General features: G+C 47.5%; 1 protein-coding gene across 5 annotated transcripts; it reads right to left on the bottom strand.

The window, feature by feature from the left end:
- Nucleotides 1-766: 766 nt before the first annotated feature.
- Nucleotides 767-21,205, bottom strand: NQO2 (N-ribosyldihydronicotinamide:quinone reductase 2). 5 transcript variants are annotated; one of them, XM_057304774.1, is made up of 10 exons: nucleotides 20,970-21,173; nucleotides 17,957-18,056; nucleotides 17,051-17,159; nucleotides 16,146-16,288; nucleotides 14,348-14,512; nucleotides 8,949-9,017; nucleotides 8,738-8,871; nucleotides 6,180-6,293; nucleotides 5,240-5,341; nucleotides 767-3,605 (listed from the first exon to the last, which is right to left on the bottom strand). In XM_057304774.1, the coding sequence occupies exons 4-10, from the start codon at nucleotides 16,150-16,152 to the stop codon at nucleotides 3,429-3,431; spliced, it is 768 nt and encodes a 255-aa protein (XP_057160757.1). In that variant the 5' UTR covers nucleotides 16,153-16,288; nucleotides 17,051-17,159; nucleotides 17,957-18,056; nucleotides 20,970-21,173; the 3' UTR covers nucleotides 767-3,428. The 5 variants fall into 5 exon arrangements, with proteins under 5 accessions (XP_057160757.1, XP_057160758.1, XP_048081625.1 ...); XM_057304775.1 differs by lacking the exon at nucleotides 8,949-9,017 and having other exon boundaries at nucleotides 8,738-8,868; nucleotides 17,051-17,199; nucleotides 20,970-21,171; XM_048225668.2 differs by lacking the exon at nucleotides 8,949-9,017 and having other exon boundaries at nucleotides 8,738-8,868; nucleotides 20,970-21,171.
- Nucleotides 21,206-24,012: the final 2,807 nt, after the last annotated feature.

The following is a 24,012-nucleotide window of genomic DNA, read 5'->3' as shown; positions in this document are numbered from 1 at the left end:
GCCTCAAGAGAGGCATGAGCTGTGTGTGTGTGTGTGTGTGCGTGGGTGTGTGTACACTAAAGAGTGCTCTATGCATTCTGTAGAAAACGGACTGTAAGGGACAAACATGCATAACTGAAAATTATCTAGGTGGTTACGGCAATCGTCCCGGCGGGAAAGGGCAGTGTCCTGCATGAGCACGGTAGAATCGTGGATGGAAATCATGGGCAAGTGAGACCCAGGCAAAAGGTGGAGTCAGCAGGACAAGAAGCTTGACTGCGGGTAGTCCAGGTGAGGCCTGGGTTTGGGGCCTGACATCGGAGGAATGCTCCTGCCACTTACTGAGATAAGGGATCGTGACGGGGGTGTGAGAAGGGGGAGGAACTCAGTTGATGACGTGCTGAATCAGAGGTGCCAGGAAGACAGTCAAGTAGAATTCTCCCAGAATCAGCAACTTGGAGAGATTCCGGAGGCACAGGCTGATGGGGAAATAGTGCCACAAAACCAAGCCGAGCACAGTGAAAATATAAAAAGATACCAGACCTCAGGCCTTGACCGGCAGTGCTGAGGCAGGGCAGAGTAAGCCACCCCTTCTTACTCGCCTGGAGCCTGCTACTGGAGGGGAAACTCAGGCTGCAAGTACAGCTGAATAATGCAGGACTAGGGGCACCAGCCACACCCCCAGAAAATCTGTGTGTAACTCCTGACCCCCAGCAAAGTTTAACTACTAACGGGCTACTGTTGACCGGAAGCCTTACGGATAACATATAAAGTCCATTAACACATATTTTCTTTACGCATTTACTGTATTCTTACAATAATACATTTTTCTTAAAATTTTCAGGGTTTCTAGGCCACATGGTTCACCTGTGAGTTTTTGCAAATTGTCGTAAATCTCCCCAAATTTTTCCAATGTATTTATGGAAAAAAATGCACGTGTAAGGGGACCTATGCAGTTCAAGCCCATGTTGTTCATGGGTCAAGTGTACTTGGCTAAGGAATTTGCAAATGAGCAACTGTGAATGGAGAACTAGACAGACCCCAAGAATCCCAGCGGAGAAAGCCAACCTTTCAGGCAGCAGCTGGCTGACACCCAGGCAAGGTGGCTGGTGGAAGATCACTGGGACTTTATCCCTGCTTTAATCAGGCTAATTATGGCTTCTCAATGCCCGCATACCTGACTCCACGGCCAACATATGAGATGTGCCAGCAATGCTAAGAAAGTTTCCTCTGTGGAAAATACCCTCAAACCCCCTGATCTCAAAAAGAGAAAAGAGAAAGGCTTCACATTGAAGTCAGAACTACAAATGTAAATGCAACCGGTCTGCCTACTGACATCAAAGTGGAGGCCTTTATACAACTTCTAACTTGGCATGATTATGAGATCCTCAGACAGAATTTATGGTCAGGTTTTACAAAGATAACCAAGGAAATCTTAAAGCAGATGGGCTTTGCAGTTATTTGAAGAAGGAATCTGGATTGTGCAATAATGCTTTTGGATGAAGATGAAATTAGAAGCTAGAAATCCCATCCTGAGGTAGCTCGGTTTCACTGGAAGGGGAAGAGGGGGCATCAGAAAGAGTTCGAGCACCACAGGAAGAAGCTGGCTCTGTAACGAAAGCAGCTGGACTGCTGGAACACTCGTGGGATGCCCCACCAGGGAGTGCTCATCAGCAAAATGTTTCACCCTGGGGATTTTGAGGATGGTCCACTGGTGCTGATCAAGGTCAAAGAAAACCTGGGAGGAGAGTGGTTAAAGCTTGGGCCAGTCAGGAAGCTCCTTCTCTTGGTGAGACACCCAGATGTCCTGAGGAACCTATCTGTGCACTCAAACCTTCCACGGAAGGTGGCTTCGTGGCCATCGAATCTGTCTAAACATGGGGTGAGACTACAGATGGCCAGGCTGAGAAGACCCCAAGAGGGAGGGAGGAACGGCCGAGAGAAGGGAAGTGGATGCCAATGGAGGCATTCAGTGTTCAACTTCCATCTTTGCTCCGAAAGGCCAGACTTCCTAAAGGAAGGCCTTTCCAGAGCATGAGCACATCCAGGATGAATGCTCAAGAAGCCACAACTAACATGGCATGTCAACAACCTAGACATGGAAAGATATTCGAAAAATGAGAAGATGGGGAGATTCTGAAGATGTTTCTGAAAAAGATGCTAAAGAACGTGGTCCCAAAAGAATCTGAAGAAGGCGGTCCCCAAAGTGATGAGAACAGTCTCTGAAGAACAGCCTCGAAAGACTCTGAAGAAAATGGCTTTGAAAAAAGTCTGAAGGTGACCCTGAAACTCTGAAGAGGAAGACATCTTAGAAAGAGAATCTGAAGACTGCTCTGAAAAAGAGTTTGAAGAAGGCTCAAAAAAAAAAAGAAAGAAAAAGAAAAAGAAGAGGAAGAAAATGGTGTTGAAAAAGATTTAGGAAGGAAGCGTCCTGAAAGCTGAGCATCTGGGGATGGCGGCTCTGAGCGACTGTCTGGTGGGGAGGCTGTGGGGATTCCGATGAGGAGGAAGGAGACGCACCCGCGGAAGCGTGTGATGACGCGAGGAGATGGCAGACAGGAGGAAGGCAGATGGAAAAGGGTCTGGAGATGCTGAGGAAGAGGAAGGCACAGGCAAAGCAGGGGACAGGCTGCTCCAGGACGAGGGTGCCAGCTCGAAGGAGTGTGATGAGGGTCCGGGGACAAGCTGTGTGGCCAGTCTGACAAGCGGACTGTGGGTGGCACTGGGGACGCTGAGGAAGGAGGGCCCCTGTGCACAGGCAGTGGCTCCATCCTCGGGAGTGATGATGATGAGGAAGAGGAGGAGAAGGAGGAGATTTAATCTCTTAAGCCTGCTTTTAGGGAGCCCCTTCCCGCTACAGGCACCTCCACTCAGGACAATTACTAGTAGTGTCACGTGAACGCATGCGCGGGGAGAGGACGCCATCGGAGTGACGCTGGGAGACTTTCACCGTAACCCCCACGCAGTGATTTTACATACGTGTTACACAGCTGTTCACTGAAAACTGCAGAGCCATTGTGCATGCAAGCAAGAAAAAAAAAGAAAGCGATGGAAGATCAAGCCCAAACACAGCACTACAACACTCGCTATGAAAGATTCAACCTTCTACGAAAAAACAGAAATTCCAAGTTGAGTTATGAAATCAAACAAAAGAAAAAAACTACGCCATGCCAGGAGAACTGTTTGAAAACAAGAATACCCACGAAGGTTGAACACAGGGAGATGGAAAGACATCAGAAGAGAAAAGCAAGGCTGGGTGAATAATGGTCTCAGTCGGAACAGAACTCAGGGTGAACAGTGACGGCTGAAATGCTGATCGGCTGTAGGACACCCGGTCCTGCCCGACATGAAACATCTCCCGCTCACTCTGTTGTGGTTTCAGTTTATTACAGGGGCCTCTTCTCTTTGCACGTGCTGGCTGCGCCGTGCCGTGGAGGTGGTGCGAAGCGTCACTGCCCGAAGTACCAAGCAGGCGTGCAGTCGATGGGCTCTTCCTCCCAGATGGTTTTCAGCCGCTGGGCCCAGGATGCCACCATGGCCTTCCTCTCTTCTTCTGAGGCAATCTCGGGAGCAAAACTGATCTGCGGGGCGAGGACTTTAAATCCGCAAAAGTGCAGCGCCCCATGCTGCGGCCCCAGAGAAAGCAGAGAACTGATCAGAAGCTGCATCCTGTACGTGTCATTCCAGTAAACAATTAAAGGGGGGAAATGGCCTGAAATAAGCCTTCAAAAAATAAAAGAACAACTTCACTGCTACTAGGTAACCGAAATGCCCTATAACCTTACGGCGTGGGCCTTGATGGGCGGGAGGAAACTTCAGATCCTAACTGAGATTCATCTGTAATCTTTGCTTCTGACTCAGACAGTAAACCGTATGGTTTTGATTGATTAGGCAAGTTAGGGTACATTCATACAGTGGATTACTCTAGAACGATGTGACATTATTCTAGCTACACAGTATATCCGTGTACGGTTGTTAAACGTGTCAAGTAAAAATAAAAAGAAATCTGAAGTAGTCCATTTGTGGTATACCATTTATGTAAAAACATAAACAAAATAACCCTAATAATAAAAAATATTCATATAAAAATATGTATGGGCCATAAGGAAATACATCAAATTATTAAAAGTAATTATTTTTAAGGGGGGGATTAAAAGGACTTTCTATTTTTATATTTTGTACACTCACTCTTTTTTCATAATATGTACTTTTGAAAACTGAAAAGAATATATAAAGATTTTCTAAAAACCAGAAGAATTTAAACTTGGCTCATGACCCCCAAGAGACTAGTTGACCTGTGGAGAAGGAAGTTCAGGCCTGTAAGTTATCACTGTCTCCCGCAGAGCGTCACTAAATTGAATCACTATCCTTTCAAAGACAACTTTTACTAGAAATGTCACTCTTTCCTCTCTGCACTCCTTCCCTTAAAACCCATACTACTGTCCAGCTTGCCCTACCAGGGGTAAGTCAGGGGCAAGAGGCCCACAGGTCATTGTCTACGTTTTTAAAGCAAGCTCACAAATTGAATACGTGATCTCCTCCTCCCTGGACAAACGTCCCTTCATAACATCCTGGAAGAATGGCTTGCGTCTAGGTTTCTGGGTCTCCTGGGAGCTTGGAGCCAGGATGTGGCCACCTGACCCACAGCCTGCTCCCTTTGCCCCGACCCTCTGCTCCGTCCCTCAGCAAGGGGTGCCTCACGTGGGGGCACCCCAGCCTGCTTGCATATGCTGCCCCTGCTGTCCCCTTCACAGACGACTCGGGGATGCGCAGAGGCAGCACGGTGTCTACCTGAGACAGCAGGCTGAGTCCTGGGAACCCGGGGAGGATGTGGGCCCTGGGGACGGGGCACAGCGCCTGGCTCCACGGACCCATCACCTGTGGGCGGTGGGAGGCTATCTGCACTGCTGGCCCTGGGGCACCTTGTGCCAGCGCTCGAGCGGGATGCCACCTTCACAAAGCGTGGCCAGTGTGGACGGCACCCCCGGTGCTCTGCACACACGCAGGGCCGCCACGGAACAGACGTCAGTGACCCAGCTCCCACCTAACAAATTCAAAGGCTATCGTTATAATAAATATGTGTTTTCCCTACTGGCCCACGTTTTCAGTGCTAAGTAAGACATTTAAAAGGGCAAAGTGTTCTACCGTCTTGTATTCAGGTGGAGTCAAAATGGTCTGGGTTTTGGGCTTACATCGCATCGTACATGATACCTGGGGGAGCTGCAGGGGACGCGGAGGGGGTGGGGGGTGCAGCGGGTACCTGGAGGGGCCACAGGAAGTACCGAAAATCTCCGCTGACTCCGGTTTTCCCGTACATCTCGGCTGTGCCCCCGGTGGTTAAGGAGAGGAGGGCCAATTTATTCTGCGGAGGAGGAAACAGATCCATGTGACGCTGGCAGCGAGGCTGAGAACGACCAAGGGGGAGGGTCTGAGGCCAGTCCCTCCAGGGATGGACAAACGGTAACACTCTGCTCCGCCACGCCCAGCTACAGGCGGCAAGCACAGCCGGCGGGGACAGGGGGGCCCCGACTTCTGGGAGAGCAGGCTGTGACGCCGGGTGTGGACGGGCGAGGCCCGGGTGTCGAGCGCGGGGGCTGCAGTGAGGGCGCATGAGGCAGCACGCGGCCCTGGCCCAGGACCGCTCTCGGGACGGTAGCATTACGTTACCACCCGAGACCGACCGTGTGACCCTACAGTTTCCTTACACGCACTTATTTTCTGAGGCTTTCAGAATTCAGACATTACGTACTTCAGCAAGGAATGAATTTAGTAAGAAATTCACAGCTACTGTGCGCCCGCCAGGCTCCGTGCAACGTTCACCCTGCAACACGCGTGTCCTATCATTCCGCTTTTCAAGGAGGAACGTGAAGCTGTGAGGTGAAGTGGTGTGAGGTCACGGCTCGGTTCTGCATCGTGGCGCAGACGCCTCTCCCGAGCCGGGGCTGACTCCGTGGGGCCCCGGGCAGCCCTCCCACAACCCCAACTCCGGGCCCTTGCCGGCCACGGGAGTCGTTCGTGGGGGACGCATCTATATCGAAGCTGTGACCTCAGAAACTGCGCTCTTCTTGCCCGAGTACAGCACACGGGGCTTTGCCCACAGGGGCTCAATCCATTTTTGTTGATAAAAAGGCGAACGAGAACTAGGACTTGAGGAGATGCCCCCCACCAGGACATAAGGATCCTCACCCCGGGGTACACACCTTGAGAAAACCGGAGTCGTAGAATCCTGGGATGTCGAAGGCAAAGCCCTGACACAGCACCCTGTCCATCCAGCCCTTCAGGATAGCCGGCACGCTGAACCAGTACAGCGGGAACTGGGGAAACAACACCAGGGAGAGACGGATGCGGCGGGCCGCCTCAGGTTGCAGACTGGCTGATCCAGAAGGAATCCCACCGTCCTCTTCCCAGATGGCTGGGCAGGCGAGTATAACCAGAGGGCAGTACGCTCGAGCAGGGGCATTTCTTCCCTTCCGCTCGGAGGCGTGCCGGGTGGACAGGGGGATGGTGGGCGTGGGGGGGGGGGGCAGAGCTGACCATGGTCCTGGTTGCTGTTACAGGTGGCTCTGTGTCCCCCTGTGACAGCCCCTTAGGCTGGGCCTGGAGCAGGTGGGGCAGTGCTGGGAAGTCCTGCCGGACACTGGCTCTCTGGCAGCAGTCCCTGTGACTGATCCAATCAAGGGGCACAAGAGGAAGGAATTTGTGTGGGAAAGAATTTGCTCCTTTCTGGGGATGAGTTGCTGCCTTCTGGAAGTCAGGCTGAGTGAAGTTCTGGGAAGCTCCAGATTTTGACACAAACTAAAGCCTTATCCTCAAAGATTCCACACACCAGCAGTAAGATCTACCTAAAGTCCACTCTGGTCTTCATAGAAGCCCTGACACTATATCCAGAATCATCATCAATGACAGGAGATGAACACAGATAATAATCTGTTACCAAAGGCGGAAGAAAGCCCATGTTTCATGTGCTTTTGCTGTAAATCTAACACAGGACTTGGCATTGAAATTTAAGCTCCACAACACACTGCTGTGTGATGCTGGCAAGTTACTTAACCTCTCTGTGCCTCCTTTTCCTGATCTGCCAATATGGCTAGTACAGGTTACTAGGTCACAGCATCGTGGGGAGGATTCAATGACACAATACAGTGCTCAGAACAGAGTAAATGCTCCGTGAGTGATGGGGAGTAGTGATCACTACTAAGTAGTAGTGAGGAATGGAATTTTTATAAGTGTTGAATGAAAAACAATAAATTTATAATGCAGACCCTCTGGGCAAAGTATCAAGAAAAGAGGAAAGGCAAAGGGAAAAGAGCTGTGAAATGGAGTAGAGAAAAAGAAAGAACGTTACAGAAAGAGCAGGCCTTGGCTTGCTTTAGCTATCCAGCTGCAAGAATTCAAGAGCAGGGAGAAAGGAGAGACGGGCTCCATGTGGTCACCTGACCACAGCGGGCAGGAAGAGAAGAGTGAGAGAGCCAAGTATGGTTCTGCTTGGACCATGGGCCCCATTTTGATACAGCCCCACTGTCCTGGGGTGGCTATTATTCTGTGGATGATAAAGCACGTGGCAAGCGAGGTCTGTGGCCCCATGATCCAGCCACATGGAATTAGGATGGAAGAGCATCTTGCACTCTGATCAGATTAGCAGCTCCCGGTGCCTGGGAAAGAAAGGGAACGTGCCAGGAAGGGGGGCGTCTAGAGGTAGCCTGGGCAGGGCGGAAGAGGAGGGCTGAAGCATTCCCCCTCCCGTAGGGGTAGGGTTATTTTATGAAAGGTTTGTGAACTTTGCCTTCTACACACGTTGTTTCACCTGGAAACTGGTCGCATCCTCGTCCCTCCCCTGCACGTGGGGGTCTTCTCTCACCCACTCCCCGCCTTTACCCCGTGTTGAAAACAGAGACAATCGGGACCAATCAGATCCATCTTGGAGATCCGGGATCTAGAGCCCCAGGCCCTGGTGTGCAGCGAGAGGCCAGAGCGGCTTACGGGGAGCAGCGGAGGAGAATCAGAGGGAGAGGACAGAGGGGTCCAAGCCTCCGGTTCCACGGTCCCTGAAGCCCAGCTAGCTTGCCTTGGCTTCTAGGAGACCCAAGGGACCAGGGCCCTGAGAATAAAATTCCTTTTTTCTAGTTGACTTGGATTTCTGCCAACCCAACAGCTCCCCAAAAGCACATGTTTATTTTGCTGCCAGGCTGGCGGTTCCCTCTGTAGGAACACAGGCCTGTCTAGCTGCGGGGAGGGGGGCGGGCTCCTGGGTGAGTCAGAGCCTGCAGAAGCAGGCTCTCTCTGCAGGGAGCCCTAGCCTGGGGCAATCTGTGAGTGAGTGCACAGAAGGTGAGCTGGTGAGGCAACCAGTAACAGGAAGGAAACAAAAGACTTTCCTCCTAAGGATCAAGATACTTAGGGCAGGAGTTGCATTTGGCCCCAATTACCCTGACAAACATTCCTGTCGACAAATCCGGTTTTCATGCAGCCCCTGCCTGTGTGGGGTGGGGATCAGAAGGGAATGGAGGCAATTCCCCTTGCATGATGCAAATGTTTCTTGGACGCGGGGCTAAAGGGGAATTCCACACAACTTACCTCCGAGTCAGGGCTCTGAATGAATATTGGCAACACGGATCTCCTTACCCAACCAGACATAAATAAGTGTGCAATTGTGCTAACAACATGAATTCTATTTCTAGAAGTGCGCGACTCAATATTTGGAAAGAGCTTGTACATGGAATGAATCTAATTCATTATAACAATTAGAGGCAAAACAAACCTGAAAGATCACTAGATCAGCTTCCTGAACCTTTTTCTGTTCGTCAGTTATGTCACTGGCCAGAGACCTCTTCTTAAAGGCTTCGTATGCTTCCACCCCATAGTTGAAGAACTGGGGATTAGAGAGAGCACCTGGAGAAGAACAGGCCAAATGTTCTCACTCTCACACGCGCACCCGCAGTCCATCCTGGCCAATCCCACGAGCATCCCTGTCATCTGGACTCCCCAAAGCGAGTGGCCACTCACTGAGACCCCACCAGGTGTTGGGCCCTGGGGTCGGGCTATGGAAATAAAAAGGGAGGAAGCTACTGTTCTCACCTTCACGGGACTCCAAGTCCAGTAAGAGTAGGTAAGTAACCAAACGATTAACATACAAAACAAGTTAGCTAGCTCAGTCTACTGTTACGCCAGATAAGCCTCCCATCTTACAATCAAGACACATGTGGTCTAACTCAGTACAGCAGTGGCTGGCTTTGCTTGCTTGGGTTAGTGATAAGCTTTGTACACCAGGCTTTGAAGATGGAGCAGGAGTTCACCAGGCAGCCTGGGGCCCCGGAGGGAAGAGACAGGACATTCTGGGCATAAGACTCAGAGAAGGCAGGGTGTCTGACAACTGGGCCAGCCCAGAAAAGGGCCACCAGGGGCACCTGCGGGGCAATGGGTGAAAGGCCAGGAGGGCTGCAGGTGGTTTGGGTAGAGAGATGGGCCAGAGATTGTAAGCCTTCTTAAGGAGCTTGAACTTTTCCTGCACGTGGGGAGCCATGGGGCATACGCAGGGAAATACATAAATGCTCCGAAGTGGGTGTGGACAAGCTCACTGCAGCAGCAGGGATTCGAGAGCAAGCGTGGTGGGGGGCACACCACAGGCAGCAGCCGTGGGTGGTGGGAGGAGGGGGCTCAGGCTAGAATTTCCAGCACTGCCCCTGGCAACAAAAACGGAAGAGAAGTTATTTTGGTCTACGCCTTCCAGTGGGATCTTGTCACCCAAAAGGATTCATCAAAGGCATAAATCAGCATTACAAATAGCTTAGCATTTATTGAGGACCTCCTACCTATCAGGTGCTGTGCTCCACACATCACCTCTTCTGTCTTTATGACAACTGGTTAAGTGTAAGTCCCAGCCTACCAAGAGGAAAGCAAGACTTGAGAGAGGCTGAGTCAGTTCAATACCACGAGGCCTCGGTGGCACAGAGGTGGGGCGACGAGGCCAGGTGTGAACCACTCCATCACACGGGCTCCGGAGAGGAGCACACAAACCCCCAGCCGCGTGCAGAGGAACCAAAAGGAGAACTGAATCCAAGGTCCTCAGTAGACTCATTCTTTAGAAACAGGTCAGTGTTCTTTGCTTCCTCCTTTAACCTACCTATATATGATTTTCATTCAAAAAGCACCTACTGAGTGTGTCCTCAGGATAAGGTTCTGTATTGACAGAGTCACCCAGAGGGTAACTGCCATAGGCAAGAGGTCGTGTTTTCTCAGGCAGGTTCCAGGTAGGCTTTTGGCTACTCACAGTATGTGGAACGTACAGCAGACCTGGGGGTGGTTCTGATAATGGTAAACAGAGATGAAAAACGTGCGTAGGCCAAACATATTCTAGGTAAATTTAAAAAGTAAATATCAAAATAAAGGTATCCACGTATCACTGGAAAATAAGAATATTTTTTATAAGTGTGGGTATGGGGAGGCCTTTCTAAGCAAGACAGAAAACCCAGAGCCATAAAAGAAAGACTGGCACAGGGCCTGAAATAAAAGGTGGGAACAACATAAAGATAAATCAGAAGGGGAATTGGTAAGTAAGTTATATTACATACCAGAGAGTGCTATGCAATCAGTAAAAAGACTTCCGAAGCTCTAAGTGCATAAGGCAAGTCCCATGGCATGGCACCATTCACATCTGTATCTAGAGAGTTTCCGAACTATAATTTACATGGATATGTACCTTTTTGATATTTAAGTAAGATCCACAATGATCTACACCAAAAAGTTAAACTAATTTGTCTCCATGGACAGAATAGGACTATGGATTATATGTGAAAAGGGGCTGAACTTCTTACCCTATGTTCACCTTATTCACTGTGTTTTAAAATATTTTTTTACAATAAGCTTGTGTTACTTTATCCACTTAAAAACTAGTGGCTCCTTAACATAAGAGTCTGTCTTTCCGAGTCCCGGCTCTGTTGTTCCTTAAGTGCAAACTGTTGACTGATGTATTAAAATGAAAGAAAGGCAAGAAGATAGAGGATGTCAGCTATCACCATCAGTATTAAATATTAAATCTTGGGATTATCATTAACACAATTACAAACAGAAGGAAATTAAAGTATTAAATACTGGAAAGGCCGAGGTGAAGTTATCATTATTTGCAGATGATTTGATTGTATACCAGGAAAGCCCCAGAGAATCCAGAGAATCTGCTGAAATCTACTACAAACAGTAAGAAAATTAGTCGTGGCTGGATACACACACACACACACACACACACACACACACACACGCTCGCAGGCACACAGAGATTAACCCTCTTCACAGAGAGAAACAAAAACCCATTCACAAGAATTATGCACGATCTGTATGAAGAAACCTTGTAAAGAGAGCTGCGGGGTTGTAAAGGAACACGTGAGCAAATGAAAAGCCATACCATTCTCCTGGATAGGATCAGCATAAGAAAAGTTCATCTGTCAATTTAATGGAATTTCAATAAGAATATCATCCGGTTACTTTTCGAATCTGGAAAGTTAATTCAAAAGATTTTACAGAAAAGTAAAGTAAAACTAGCTAGAAAACACAGAAAATAAGGCAAAGATGGTGACCTAATTCTATCAGATATTCTATCATTTGCCAAAATAATTAAAGCCATGTGGTACTGAATCCATGAACAGATAGGGAAAAAACCCCCAAAACAACCCAACAGAATACAGAGTGCAGAACAGAATCAAATGTACCTGGGAATTTAAATCCCAGTGAAGGCGGCATTTTAAATCAGGGGCTGGATCATGCAATGAATGATGATGAGACAACCCAGTAGGTTGTCGTATCATATACCAAAATAAATTTTAAGTAGACAGTATTTTTTTAAAGTGAAATATGTCAAACACTAGACAAAACTATCAAATTAAAAAAAAAAAATCTTGGGGGCGCCTTGGTGGCGCAGTCGTTAAGCTCTGCCTTCGGCTCAGGGCGTGATCCCGGCGTTCTGGGATCGAGCCCCACATCAGGCTCCTCCGCTAGGAGCCTGCTTCTTCCTCTCCCACTCCCCCTGCTTGTGTTCCCTCTCTCGCTGGCTGTCTCTCTGTCAAATAAATAAATAAAATCTTAAAAAAAAAAATCTTGGAGTGTATATAAGTGTGACACAAAATCTAGAAGTCAGGGAAGAAAAAGACTGATCAAAAGCCAGCTAGGTAAATAAAATCCTGCATGGAAAAAACACCATAAGCAAAATCGAAATAAAACACTAATTAGGAAAAATGTATTTACAACTCATATCCCATGCTAGAAACTAATTTTTTAATACACAAAGAGCTCTTTAAAACCAATAAAAGACATAAGGAAAAAATGAGCAAGGGATATAAAATAGTTAATATTTTATTAAAATATTAATACAAACATTAATAAGTATAATACAAAATATTAATACAAATAGAAAGCTAAAAGTATTTATTTAGCTTTTCAAAAAAAATATTTTAGAAAATGCCGTCAAAACATCACGTTGTAAAAAAATCCAGTAAAGAAATGGGCAGAAGAAATGAACAGACATTTCTCCAAGAAAACATACAAATAGCCAACAGACACATGAACGAATGTTCCGCAACACTAAGCATCAGAAAAATACAAATCAAAACCACAATGAGATACCACCTCACACCAGTTAGAATGGCTAAAATTAACAAGTCAGGAAACAGATGTTGGCGAGGATGTGGAGAAAGGGGAACCCTCTTACACTGTTGGTGGGAATGCAAACTGGTACAGCCACTCTGGAAAACAGCACGGAGGGTCCTCAGAAAGTTGAAAACAGAGTTACCCTATGACCCAGCAATTGCACTACTAGATATTTACCCCAAAGATACAGATGTAGTGAAAAGAAGGGGCACATGCACCCCAACGTTCATAGCAGCATTGTCCACAATAGCCATACTATGGAAATAGCCCTGATGTCCACCGACAGATGAATGGATAAAGAAGACGTGGTATATCTGTACAGTGGAATACTACTCAGCCATCAAAAAATGAAATCTTGCCATTTGCAACATAACGAATGGAACTAGAGGGTATTCTGCTAAGGAAAATAAATCAGTCAGAGAAAGATAAATACCATATGATTTCACTCATAAGTGGAATTTAAGAAGCAAAACAGATGAACACAGGGGAAGGCAAGGAAAAACAGAATGAGATAGAAACAGAGGGAGGCAAACCACAAGAGACTCATAACTCTAGGAAACAAACCAATGGTTGCTGGAGGGGAGGTGGGTGGAGGGATGGGGTAACTGGTGATGGGCATTAAGGAGGCATGTGATGTAATGAGCACTGGGTATTATATGCAACTGATGAATCACTAAACTCTACCTCTGAAACTAATAATAAAAAAAATACTAGGAACCCCCCCCCAAAACCCCCATCATGTTGTATACCTTAAATATACATAACTTTTGTCAATTATGTCTCAATGAAGCTGGAAAAAAGAGAAAATGCTTCTTCCATAAACACAAAGAGAGTAAAGCTCACTTACAATGAGAGAAAAGGCAAATCACAACTACACTGGGAGACCAGTTTTCACCTGACAGACTGGCTATTATCAAATTGGTCATGCGGAGGAAATGAACACTTGCAAACATTGCTGGTGTGAGTGTAAATGGTCCGTTTACCATTTGATACTATCTGTGAAAATCAAAAGTGCACCTTCCCTCTGACCAGCAATCCCACCTCTAGATCACCTGTATACGTAGGAAAACACACGTGGCCATGATTCTTCCTTGCAGCTCTGTTCGTAACAGGAAAAGATCAGGAATGATCTGAAACGTCCTGCAGAAGGGGCTACTTGAACTATGACACCTCCACACAATGAATACTTAGGGCAGTAAAAAAACGAACCCAACGTGCAAAACATGTAAAATACACTAGCATTCCAAAACGAAGGAGAGAAAATGGAGACTAAGCCCGTAATTGCTTCCCGTAGCACAGACGTCTCTGGAGGGACACAGAGACAAGTGAGTACCCTGGTAGCTTGGGGGCAGAGACACTGGGTGGCTGGGGGACAGCGATGGGAGAAAGACTTGCCATGCGGACTCTTTTGACTTGGAACTGGGTATCATGTGCCATGGTTAGTTTTTTCAAAATATTTTTTCCGTTAAAAAACTAGAAGACAGTTAAAAAACAGGGGCACCTGGGTCGCTCAGTCCATTAAGCATCCGCCTTTAGCTGAGGTCAAGATCCCAGAGTCCGGGGGTTGAGCGCCGTGACAGGCTACCCATTCAGCAGGGGGTCTGCCTCTCCCTCTGCCCTTCACCCTGCTCATGCTCGCTTTCTCTCTCTCTCTCTCTCGAAAATAAATGAATAAATAAAATCTTAAAAAAAAAAAAAAGTTAAAAAACCAAAAACTGTTTAGCCCACGACTCACCGATGACATCTTTCCTGGTGGCCCGCGGCTCGAAGTCCATGGCGTACAGATCGGAAATGGTGATGGCACAGCCCTGCTTGCTGAGTTCCTCCACTGCCACTTTCTTCAAGGACCCACTGAAAGACCTGGGTTCTTGGTGAGCATAGACAATGAGCACTTTCTTGCCTAAATCAGAAAAGAAATGATTTCTCTTGAAGAACAACTCCTCTTTGTCGAAATTCCATGAAGACGAAGATAACAATGGAATGTGTAGATGCATGATAGGCTCGAGCTAAGAAATACCAACCTTTTTCATGGGTGACAGTTTTAAAGTAATGAATGGTTTTAAAAAAATCCAGTTATGACACAGCTCATCACTGCCTGCTTTACTAATGCACAGATGTAAAATGGGTCAAGTTACGATTCCTCAAAAATAACTCTGGGAATTTCTTGAAAAGCCCAAGCTATTGTGGTCATTCTCTATCAGAGGTTTCCGCCCTGCCGGGAAACAACAGAATGGAAAGCTACCGTAACTAAGCTCTCCTGCTAACCCACTTTGGCAGGCATCAGCTACAGCTACAGCTCTGCCTCCTTTTCCTCCAGCCCCACTGAGATGGGACAAGTAAACAAAGTAGGGAAAATCAGACCCCTAACCCCAGGGGGAGGCAGGTTTAGATGGCGCCCCACTTTGGGTGGCAAGGCTGATGGCAAAGAGACTGTAAGAAGAGTCAGGTCTTACAGGTCCTGGCTCTGCCATTAATACCAACAGCCGCTGAAGCAACATTCCCCTTGTTCAGAAGATTCTGTGAAATCACGTATTGCTTTCTTCTGGCAGCCGGCTTTGGTCATCTGCTTAATTTGCCCTCAGTAATGTCTAAGACTAAAATGTCTGAACTCTTGATTTCAATTTCTCAGTTTAGGCCCCTAAGTAGGAAACAGCAATGTTAGTTTGAAGCAAACAGTTTGGGCACTCAACCCGGTGTAAAGGTTGGAGTCCACGGGTTAGCTTAATGGTTAACATTTTTATTTTAACTTCTCAGACTCATTTGTGATACAGGAACTCTACCGATGGACACAAGTAAACATCTATATCAGCGGTTCTCACGTGGGGGCAGTGTTGCCCCCCAGGCGGGACAGCCCACAATGTCTGGAGACACTCTGGGGTGTCACAGCTAGGGAGAGGGTGCTCCTGGCATCAGCGGATAGATACCGAAGAGCTGCTAGACATTTGGCAACACGCAGGACACATCACACCAAAGGATTACTGCCCAGGATGTCAGTAGTGCTGAGGTTCCGAAGCCCTAATCTACACCACACTGTGTAAAATAAGGTGGACTTTTATATTCTGAAAGAATTTTTATGCCATATTGTTGGAAGCAAAAAAGTTTAAGGATGGAGTGTGGTGTGTGTGTGTGTGTGTGTGTGTTGAGTAGGGACAAGAGTAAAAATTGTGTTGCACTGAATTTTAAACCACGGTTACTCCTCACTTGATAAATGTTTATGGGGCGCTATGCTCATTTGCTTGATAAATGTTTATGGGGCACTATGATAGCCTGGATATCATTCCAGAGGCCAGAGGCAGAGCAAAAACAACATAAGCATGGCTCTCACTTTTGAGCAACTTATATTCTGGTGGGGTTGAAATGGACAATAAAACAAGTAGGAAAACACAAAGTAAGATAATTCAAAACAGTGATTCATGTTAAAAACAAAACAAGTTTTAATACATTTCAGTGCTGTTTGGGTTTTTATAACATATTTAACTTCTAATTAAAATTTTTATTTAGAAAAGTTCATCTCCCCCATAGGTCATAGTCACCTGCCATGTTCTAAGAAGACGGATTCTTCCCCTCTGACTACTACCAAAGGGAGGGTCTGCTGTTAATCCCGGGCACAGGAGGATTCAGTGTGGCGAGCCCCAGGCTTTCAGCTGCGGTCACTCTCCTCAGCAACCCCAACAATCTGGAAGAGAAAACAAACACTTGAGGGAAGGGGGGAGACGTGGTGGTGAGGTCAATGTACCAACTGCAGGCTTCAGGAAGGACATGCAGATGTGTGTGAAAAAAGCTTTCACAAGAGGGGCAAGGAACCAGTTGGAGATTTAAGCTTCAGAGGACAAATCATGACCAGTGCCAAAACCAAGACCTTTTTTTTTTTTTTCTTTTGAGAGGACTCAGAACCTTCCATGAAGGCAACCAAAACGAAGAGGTCCTAGAAAATGAGCTATGATAAGAAGCAGGAGGCATGCCTCTGTGTCCTCCCTCCCTCTCCCACATTTCTGCCCCCCCGGCCCCGCCCCCAATCAAAACAGCTGAACAAAGGTCGGGGGTGTTGGTAAAAACTTCACAGTTACCACGTCTACTGCAGTCTGCAAAGTCCCAGCACGGCTGAGAAGAGCAAGACAGACAAGACATACATAGGGTGGCCTGCACATAATCAGGCTCTGGAAAAACGTTAGCTCTCCCGAGAGGGCCTCAAAGGCACAAGAGGGGCCTGAATCCTCACTCCTGGCTAGCCAGCTCTGAAATAATCGGGTTCACTCTGCGACAGACAAGATACCTCCAACAAACCTGCTCCCTCTGCCCGAAAAAAACAGCCCAGAGCCTGTGACTCAGGGCCAGTGTGGGGGTGCTGTATGTTGCCTGTTGTACCCAAATGACAATTTTCACATATCAGTGCATCACCATCAGATACCAAGAACAGAGAGACGGAAATCAGGCATACCCATGGCCGTGACTGCAATCTGGAGCAGAGCCTGCGGTCGCTTCTTCCTGGGCCCTCCGCACCTCCAGCTGCCCAGGAGCCCCAGGTAAGGGCTGAGGTATGCAGAATACTGCCAAGAAGTCACAGTGGGGGCTGTAGGGCAACGGGCTCTGGCCCAGTTTGGGTGTCCCGGGGACAGAAAGAAAAAGAGGTTTAAATAATTGTGGCTGGAGCTGAGTTGAGGGCAGGCAGGGTGCTTCAACTGGAGAGGGGGCAAACAGCTCTGGTCAGACAGAGGGTGGGAACTCCAAACACCATCAAACCTCAAAGGTGACTTTAAATCCTGCCCATTTGCTTAAATTAACTACTGACTGAAGAGTTAGGAATCTGCCTTTTTGGCTACCCAGCATCCCCTCTTGTTTCTAACGAACAGTCCCTGAATTTATTCAGGAGTCAGTGTGCCCAGTTAATCCCTACATTTTCCGGTCTTCCACTCAGGGGTGGCCAAAGAGGTGAAGCAGAAGCCATTACGCGTGGCTCCTAGGACATATCCTTACAGGGGCTGACCCGGGGTCGGGGGTGGGGAGGGTGGAGGTGCTATTTCAGCCCCTGCTGCTGGCCTTCCTCTGAGCTGCACTGTGGAATGACAGCTAGGGCTCCGTCAGTCATCTTGTTATCACGGGGGTAGACGCTCTGGCCTAAGGATGGTAGACCAGAAATACAAAAGGAACCTGGATTCCTGATGCTTCCTTGGAGCCACGAGATGGTTCTGAGTTGCCAACCTTCAAGACTTCTCTGTATGGGAGAGCAAACTCTGAACTGTGGTTAAGCCATTTGGAGTTGACTCTCCATGAACAGCAGTGAATGGGACACAATCCCAATCTATGCATTCATTCGGCTGGGTGACCGGCTCATAGGAGGACTCACCCTCTGGCCAGGTACGGTGCCAGGTGCGGAGGCCACGGCGGTGAACAAGACCAGCAACGATGGAACTTTACACTCTTGGCAGGGGGGTGGGGGGAGGGTGCTGGGCAGACAAAACCAACAGGCAAAGAAGGCAACCATAACATTTAAGATAGTGATAAGTACTAATAATAATACTAAGTAATAGTGAGAGTGGTAAGAAAATAAAGTACTTCTGTGGCTAAAATGGCCAGGGGTATATTTGCTATTTTAGATAGGAGGTCCAGGAAAGTATCTCTGGGAACAGGGATGTGAATGACATGGACCCAGTCACACAAAGATCAGAGGTTCAGGCACAGGCAATGGCAAGTAAGAGGCAGGAACTGGCCTGGAGTGTTCAAGAAAGCCTGTTTGACTGGCCTGCAGTTAAAAAAAAAAAAAAAAAAAAAAAAGAGTTGGCTGGTGGGAAATGAGGTCAGAGAGGTGAGGTGGGGTCCGTAGGAGAGGGGCAAGGATCTTATTCTTTGGGGCGCCTGGGTGGCTCAGTCATTGGGCGTCTGCCTTTGGCTCAAGGCGTGATCCCCGCATGATGGGATCGAGCCCCACATCAGGCTCTTCCGCTGGGAGCCTGCTTCTTCCTCTCCCACTTCCCCTGCTTGTATTCCCTCTCTCTCTGGCTGTCTCTCTCTCTCTCTCTCTGTCAAATAAATAAATAAAATCTTTTTTAAAAAAAAGGATCTTTTTTTTATTAAGAAATTAATATTTATTTTGCATAAAGATGACACTTGGGGAGATAATTCTTGAATATTTCACATAGTATAATTATCAAAACTAAAATACGAATATTATAACACGTAGTTATTCATCTCAAGTGCTTTTTGGGGCAAAATTAGTTATTTTATTTTATTTTTTTATAATAATTTTTTATTATGTTAATATTCTAAGCCTTACAGAGAGCCACTGAGGCATCTTAAGCAGGAGAATGATAGGATCCGATTACTTTTTAAAAGGTTATCAGTGTCACTGCAGGCTTAGGGAACACCTTATCCTGAGATTCCATTTTGGCTTGGATAAATGCTTTGATTTTAATACCCATGACAAGGCATGCATTCTTTTGCATCCCCAGGCCTCACCGTTTCCTGCTGTTTTGCTTGGCCCAGTTTACGTATTTATATCACACACCTGGCCACCTGAGGCATGTGAGTTTGTGGCTCTCCATCTGGTCTATTCTCCTGTTTGTACAGAGTAAGACACAGGCCCAAGAAGTGAGTGCCTTGTCCAAAATCAGAGAAAAGACTCCAAGCCAAGCTCTTTACTAGCTGTCCAGTGCTCTTCCCCGCCCCCCCCCCCCGCCCCCCTTCCTTAACACCCAGCAGCACAGAGCAGTTTCCTTCATTAGGAAGGAGGCACTTACCAAGCTCAATAAGAAAAAGGAACCATGTGGTGTGTGAAAATTAATAAAGGGAAATCTCATTTGAAGTGGAGTCAGGACGCCTTGTAGGGGGACCTCTCACCACACACTCTCCCTCATAGCTTACCTCACATTCCTGAACAGGAAGAGGTTCATTTTACAACCCCAGCAGGAGCAAGAAAGATTTTCTTTCTCCTTGCCCAGCAACAGTCCAGTCGGTGAGAAACTGTCACTATTCAGCCCACCAGAAACCATCACCACCCTGCACTCTTGGTTTCCTCCAACAGGCCGAACAGACCTTTGTTTAAAGCAGCCCATCCCACCTTCCTTTTCTTGATGAAGTAATGTCCCTCTCCTTTGTTCTCCGGACTGACCTATGGTTTGCCATAGCCTGCGTGTCCCAAATTGCAATTCCTCTCCTATTCCCGAATAAACTCATTTTGCTGGTAAAATAACTGGCTCCTTTTTTTCTTTTTTTTAGGTCAACAGGCTATTAAACTATGTATACCACACCCAATGGCTCTGATATTTTTTATGTATTCCATCTTAATCAGCACCCAGAAACTATTTTATAATGTTCTCATGTGACGTCTGTGAAAATCAGTAAAAGGAAAGGTCACTTAGAGTGGAGTGGGAGGCCAGCAGGAGCAGCTCTCGCACGCTATCACTGGGTTAACCGCAGACCCAGGAGAAGAGGCAGATGCACTCGCACACAGGTACTACCTCACTGTCCCATCAGCGGGTAGAGAGGTTTCCTCCTGCCCCAGCAACAGCCCAGCCAATGGGAGGTGGTCACACTCAGCCAATGAGAAGCCAGGAGACTTGGAACTCTGGTTTAACTCCAATGGACTTTTGGGTTATAACAGCTTTCCCAACCTCCCCTTTCCCAGCATTCCTCCCGGTTCTTCTGGGCATTTACCTACAGCTGTAAAGTTGCTTGTCTGAGATTTCAAGTCTCCGCAATTCCCAAATAAACCTTTTTTTTTTTTTTGCTGGTGAAATAACGGTCACTTTTAAGGTTAACAGTTCCTATACCTCTTTCCATGTAGACAGGCTCCGGAGCCAGTTATTTCAACAGCCAGATAACATCTCAACATGTATGCATGCCCATTTGTGACCGTTTCTCTTACTGGATACCTAAGGTATTTCTGTCCCCCCCGCCAAAGTATAAATAGCACTGCTAGCCGATGTCTCGTTTAATACACATTCCTTTTCATGTACTTCTTTAGCTAATATTCTCAGAAAGACAAAAGGGTGAAGATTATTTTTCTAGGATCTGCTACAGACTGCCACGAGCCAAAACAGGGGCGGCTCCCTGCGGCCAGCACAGCCCTGGCCGGTGCCCTGTTGGCCTAAATGATGGCACCCCCTCGCCAAACTCACCCTGGGCTGCCCTGTTTCATTTTTAACACGAGGGTAATCACACCACGGCCCTCCTAGGGCAGAGTGCCCATTAAAGGAGACGATTCTGCTAAGCACTTATAACCGGACCTCGCACGTGGTAAGGAAGAGGTAAGTACAATCCTAGGGTCGAAACGGTGAATGGCCCGCGGTGCGGACAGCAGCGCCCCGGACAGTGCCCCCCCCCCCCCAAGAACCCGCACCCCGGCGAGGGAAGGCACTCACACTGCGGGCAGCGCAGGCCCCGGAGAAGCAGCGGCAGGAATCAACCCTCCACCTTCGAGAGCGAAGCTCCGGGCTTCCGCGCCAGGTTCCGGCCCCCGGGGCCCCGCACTCTCACAGGTCTGCCAGGCGGAGAGCAGCGACTGCGCCCTGTGCGGCCAGGCCGCGTGTACTGGCGCGGCCCCCGCAGCTCCCCAGAGCCCCGCCACTCCCTCATCCCTGCCCTCTCCCGGCGCCCCGCCCCGCGCCCTGCGCCGCCTGGCCCCGCCCCCGCCTGGCTGGTCGTGACCTGTGCCCCGCCCCACCCCGCCCCGCCCCTCCGGCGGTGGCACTGGACCGGGATTGCAGGCGGCGGGGAAAGCCTTCCTGTTGTGTGCTTCTTCCCTTCTCTGTCCCTGGTTAGGTATCCGGCTTAAAAAATGCAGGTCCATGGCGTAATACTTACAAGGAACGAACATCCAACAGCCTGTGAGACTCTCCAGAAAATTATGCCGAGTGAAAAGACCCAATCCCAAGAGGTTCCACGCTGTATGACTTAACTTATGTGACTTTATTGAAATGACAAATTATAGAAATGAGGAACAGATTAGTGGTTGCCAGTGTTTAGGAAGGGGGTGGCTGGGGGCAACAGGGACTCCTGTGGTGATGGAAATGTTCTGTATGGGACTGTATCGATGTCAGTATCCGGGTAGTGATACTGCACTCAAGTCTGGCCAGATGTTCTCGTTGCAGGGTTCTGAATAAAGGGCACAGGGGATGTCTCTGTTCGTTCTTTCTTTCTTTCTCCCTCCCTCCCTCTTTCTTTCTCTCTTTTCTCTCCTCTCTTTTTCTCTTCTCTCCTCCTTTTTTTTTCTTTCCTTTTCTCTTCTTTTCTTTCTCTTTCGTAGGCTCCACGACTCTGAGATCAAGCCTAGAGCCGAGACCAAGGGTATGATACTCAACCAGCTGAGCCACCCAGGTGCCCCCCCGTGTTGTTTCTTAAATTGCATGCGAGTCTACAATTTTCTGAAAAGAAAAAGCTTAAAGAAGGAGGAGAAGAATATTCAAGGCCAAGGATATCCCCTAGAAGGCAGAGAGGTACATGAACCAGAGCCTGTGAGAGAGAGAGAGGAAGAGAGAGAGAGAGGAAGAGAGAGAGAAGTGCTGGTGAGCAGTTTGGGCTAATTATATTTTTCTTTTTTCCCAGCACTTTCTGGTTTATGCTACCTCATTTGATAGCCTACCTACCTTTGTGACCTTCTCAAGGACCCTCCCCAAATTCTGTGCTTTGATTTCTGGTGTCCTCGGGTCACCATATGAAGCAGAAGTAAGGTTTCCCCTTCGTTCGTATATTCCTGATGAAAATAACTGCAGCTGTTTGTAGACCATTTGGGTTGCTGTGGATGTTCTCCGTTGTTGATGTAATCAGCAATGAGCAGATGGGCTCTCTGAGATGACCTCGTGCTGGCAGGGAACAGGGCTGCCTTGTCTTGTGAGCCCAGGGGATCCTGGAGGCAGCTTCCATTTTAGAATGACCTTTGTCTGAGGAAAAAGTGCTCGCGGCATTTTCTAATGGACTAGAATGTCCCCAAAGGTGAAATTTGTTTTGTCTTCTCCCCGTTTCTGTTGACTCACTGAGGGGATGTCCTCAAATCATCTCTGTGCCACAGAAAGAAATAAATCACCCTAAATCATCCTAAAATAAATAAATCACCCTTAAAAGGCCCTCTGGCATAACTGAAGGTAAGCTTCCTTATGGGGAGGGCAAGTAACCCTATTGTCAGGTTTCTTGTGCTGTGAGGACTTCTAAGACCTCTGGGCGGTGTGGATCCCATGGGAAGGTCAGGGAACTGTAGAATAGCAAATGCCAGAACCAGTCTCAGGGGCATCTTCTTTCTTGGTATGGAAACTGAAAGAATTGGGAGACCAAGACTCACCCTCATCTCTGAAAAAGAGCGGGTGCGGGGAGGATCAGAGCGCTGCTTCATGATGCTTCTTTGTGATCAGACAGCACCATCTAGTGGTAGTGAGGAGCAATGACACATGTGGACTGAGCTAGTTACTCCCTTTGGAATGGAAACTGCCGCGGTGTAAACCCCCGTGGTTGATTCTAGGACAGTTTAGTCGGAGCCCATCTGCCAAGAGAAAATAACAGAATTTCCTGCTAATCTTGTATTGGGAGCTGAGCATTTACCGCAAACAAATAAGATATGACCCTATTTGTATTCTGAGTTTAGTAAGAAGGCAGTGCTATTAAAACAAAATAAATACACTTGGCATCAACAATAAGCATCACCTTGAGGGGTTTCTGAGATTTCCATTTTCATTTCCCCCCTTGTTATGAAGAAATGCAAGAACTGAATGAGGCATTCTAGGCAAAGAGGCAGTTAAGCCAGTTTACATTTCCTCTTCTCCCTGACTCCCTATACTTGTGTTTCGGATGAAAATATCGAGGGCTACATTAAAGCTCATATAAACAGTTTGAACCATCTCCTAGAGGAATAGTTCCTTTGCGTCTTATTTAATGACTTTTCTTTCACTCTGCTAACAGCATCCCCTTTCCTTTGGGAAACAAATTCTTCCTAATAACATATATTTTTTTATTGTAGTAAACTGTGTATACGATTTGCCATTTTAACCATTGTAAGCACACTGTACAGTGGTGATAATTATATTTGCAATTACATCGTAAAATGTTGTGCAAACAACACCATTATTTATATATTCCCAAATTTTTATTCACCCCAAAGAGAAACTCAGTAAGCGTTAAGCAATCACTCCCTACTCCCCGGCCCCGCCCCCAGTCCTGGTAACTTGTTTACTTTCTGCCTCCACGAATTTGGCTGTTCTAGGTATTTTGTACAAGTGGAGTCATACAATATGTGGCCCTTTGTGTCTGGCTTATTTTCACTTAGCATAGTGTTTTTGATGCAGGAAAGTTGGGTCCGAGGACCCAGATGGGGCTCCCACCGGACCCGCTAAGAGGGTCCTTAGCTTTGCACAGGATAGAAATCAAACTCAAGCTGGAGAAAGTAAAAGCAGAGGTTATTGAATAGTGATTGATTAT

The sequence above is a fragment of the Ursus arctos genome, unplaced genomic scaffold (genome assembly GCF_023065955.2).
Source record: "Ursus arctos isolate Adak ecotype North America unplaced genomic scaffold, UrsArc2.0 scaffold_31, whole genome shotgun sequence".
Lineage (NCBI taxonomy): Eukaryota > Metazoa > Chordata > Mammalia > Carnivora > Ursidae > Ursus > Ursus arctos.
This window is presented reverse-complemented; position numbering and strand designations above follow the sequence as displayed.